This window comes from Poecilia reticulata, linkage group LG21 (genome assembly GCF_000633615.1).
Source record: "Poecilia reticulata strain Guanapo linkage group LG21, Guppy_female_1.0+MT, whole genome shotgun sequence".
Taxonomy (NCBI): domain Eukaryota; kingdom Metazoa; phylum Chordata; class Actinopteri; order Cyprinodontiformes; family Poeciliidae; genus Poecilia; species Poecilia reticulata.
The window spans coordinates 5122322-5124921 of record NC_024351.1 but is presented as its reverse complement, the minus strand read 5'-3'; the positions used below and the strand labels follow the sequence as shown (position 1 = coordinate 5124921).

At 37.0% G+C, this 2600-nt stretch overlaps 1 protein-coding gene across 2 annotated transcripts in view; it reads left to right on the top strand.

Moving 5' to 3' along the window:
- mpv17 (mitochondrial inner membrane protein MPV17) overlaps nt 1–2600 on the top strand; it is a 15484-nt gene that overhangs the window by 2895 nt on the left and 9989 nt on the right. For both annotated transcript variants that reach the window (XM_008397199.2, XM_008397197.2), the window contains exon 3: nt 1668–1783. In XM_008397199.2, coding sequence (XP_008395421.1) covers nt 1668–1783 — 116 coding nt within the window. The remainder of the gene's footprint in view (nt 1–1667; nt 1784–2600) is intronic.

The window sequence follows — 2600 nt, the reverse complement described above, 5'->3', positions numbered from 1 at the left end:
CGGAGAAGACCCAGGACACGCTGGAGGGACGATGTCTCTCTGCTGGCCTGGGAACGCCTTGGGGTTCCTGGAGGAGCTGGAAGAAGTGGCTGGGGAGGGAAGTCTGGGCCTCCCTTCTGAAGCTGCTGGCCCTGCGACCCGACCCCGGATAAGAGGAAGAAAATGGATGGATGGATATATATATATATATATATATATATAAAACAGATTTAAAGTGAAACTGGATTTGTTACCTTTTCTTTTCTCCAGCCATGTTTATTCGACTACATTGTTCACTGGTTGTGCAACCCAACAAATAAAAAAACATATTTTTTAAGCAGCCTTATTTTTTAATAAAGAAATTTGATACCTACTAAATTCAAATATTTATTGTACTTTAATTAAATTTGATCTACTTTATTTCATGCAAGCAGCATCTCTTAGAATGTATTGGTGTTCAAAATCTTTAAAGTTCATCTTAAATTGCAGCAACAATAAAACACTTTGAAAAATCTACTCTTTAAAATAAGAATATTTAATCAGTTGTGAAACAAAATCCCACTAAGAAATAATTATTTTAAATTCGTGTAAAATGAATAGAAATGCAACATTTCATTTAATATTTTGGGTTTTTAATTAATGCCTTGATACATTTGACACTTTTATTTAATTTTGATGTGTATTTTATTTCATTGGCTCTGTGTTGTAAACAAATAAAGGACATTTGTTGTTAGTAATGAGTCAAACTGGATAAATCATTAAACGATAAGCATATTTTCACTACATTACAGCTTCAGTCATATTATTCCATTCAGCGTTCTCTAGCTTGTTTTTCCTGTAACTTTGTGATTAAATATTAATTCACACAGGGTTTTATCTGTAATGTTCCAGCTCAGCAGCATGGTGGAGAATTGAGGAAACATCTGGAATAAATATGTCCCAGGAAGTAGAGCAGTCACGTGATAACAGGAAGGTCAGGCGTTGTTTGATTCTCTGATCCAGGTGTGAAGGTTTCGTCCATCCTTTCTTTAAATATCAACATGAGAAAATCTAAATTAGCGTAAAATATGAGAGGTTTCTTCTCATATTTTACACTAAATCAGTTTCAGCCATGCTGTTGAGGAGGAAACACCATAAGCTTTATTTAATCATTTGTACAGTAGTTTAGGTGACTGATTGCTTAAATCTCTTTGAATTAATTTTGGTTTTGAAGTGCAACCTAAAAATCACAACTTTCTTTTAGTCTCAGCAATCAGCCTTTATGTACAATTTGGAGGTGTGCGTGCCAAAGCATTTCGCAATAAGCAATTAATCACATCTTAAATTTGACTTGATAACCTGGAGTCCCAAACATGTTCCACTGCTGCTTTCTTTGGGCAACTTTGTTAATATTCAGGCAGCCGAGACAACATTTAAAACACATTTTGTAAATGGCAGAACATTAAGAACCAGACAGATTTGGAAATGCATTCTTCCTGCGATAGCTTTCTGCCGTTTTAGAGCTAAATACTGAGCATCACCGCCTGCATTCTGCCACGATTCAACAAAAATAAATGAGCTGCGTTCATCCTGCTCCTGTTCAACAAAGACTTCGTACTGAAAAAGTCTCTGCAGCTACAAAACGAATCTGCGGGATCACATTCATGTAACACCATGCAGCGTGTCCTGACAGCTTTTTTGTCCTTCAGGGTCTCTAGTGGGTGTGGGTGATGTCATCTCCCAACAGCTGATTGAGAGGAGAGGATTAGCTCATCACAATGTGGGACGAACAGCCCGGATGATGAGTATAGGATTCTTCTTTGTGGTAAAAGTGGTTCTTATTTATCTATTGTGTCATTTCTGATCGTTTGATGGGACTCTTTTACTAACGTTTACATTCAACAACGGTCTTTTCGTCTCTGTCGGACGCTAATAGTTCATCCGTAAAGCCCGGTGACAGCTGTACGGTTTACCACCTTTAAAAGCTTCACGTTTGATTCTTGCGTCTTTGTGACGAAAGCTTTTATTTGTGCTGCAGTTAATCGTCTTAAATCCAGATTTGATTGAACTCTTGATCTAAAAATATATGCTGAAAATGCTGAGATTCAAATGTGATGAGGTTTAGAGATATTTTTCAGTTTGTATTTTTCCTTTGTTAGGTCTAAAATTACACCATCTATAACTCTAGTTCAGTGGTTCTTAACCTTTTTTGAGGAACCGAACCCACCAGTTTCATATGCGCATTCACTGAACCCTTCTGTAGTGATAAATAAAATATGATTCCCCCCGCCCCCAAATTCAAGATATCGAGGTGACCCAACTAGAGTCGGGTCACTCCATGGTCACTAACTCTTCCTAAAAGGTAGAGTCTCTGAGAACAGTTCTTCAAAATATAGTCAGTGTTTTCAGCAAAGTTGAGCTGACTGTCCAGGAACGACCCAAAGTATTTAAAATTTGCCACAGTTTCAACAGGTTGGCCATTGAGAGAAACTGGAACCACTTTAAGGTTTTGTTTAGATCATTTAATTAGCTCTATATTCTTAAGAGAATGAAAAATTTATAATAAAGACTTTGCGGTATTCTGATTTAGTAATGTAATTATATTAGTTGTGTTACCACCCCACGCCACTAGAGGCAGTAGC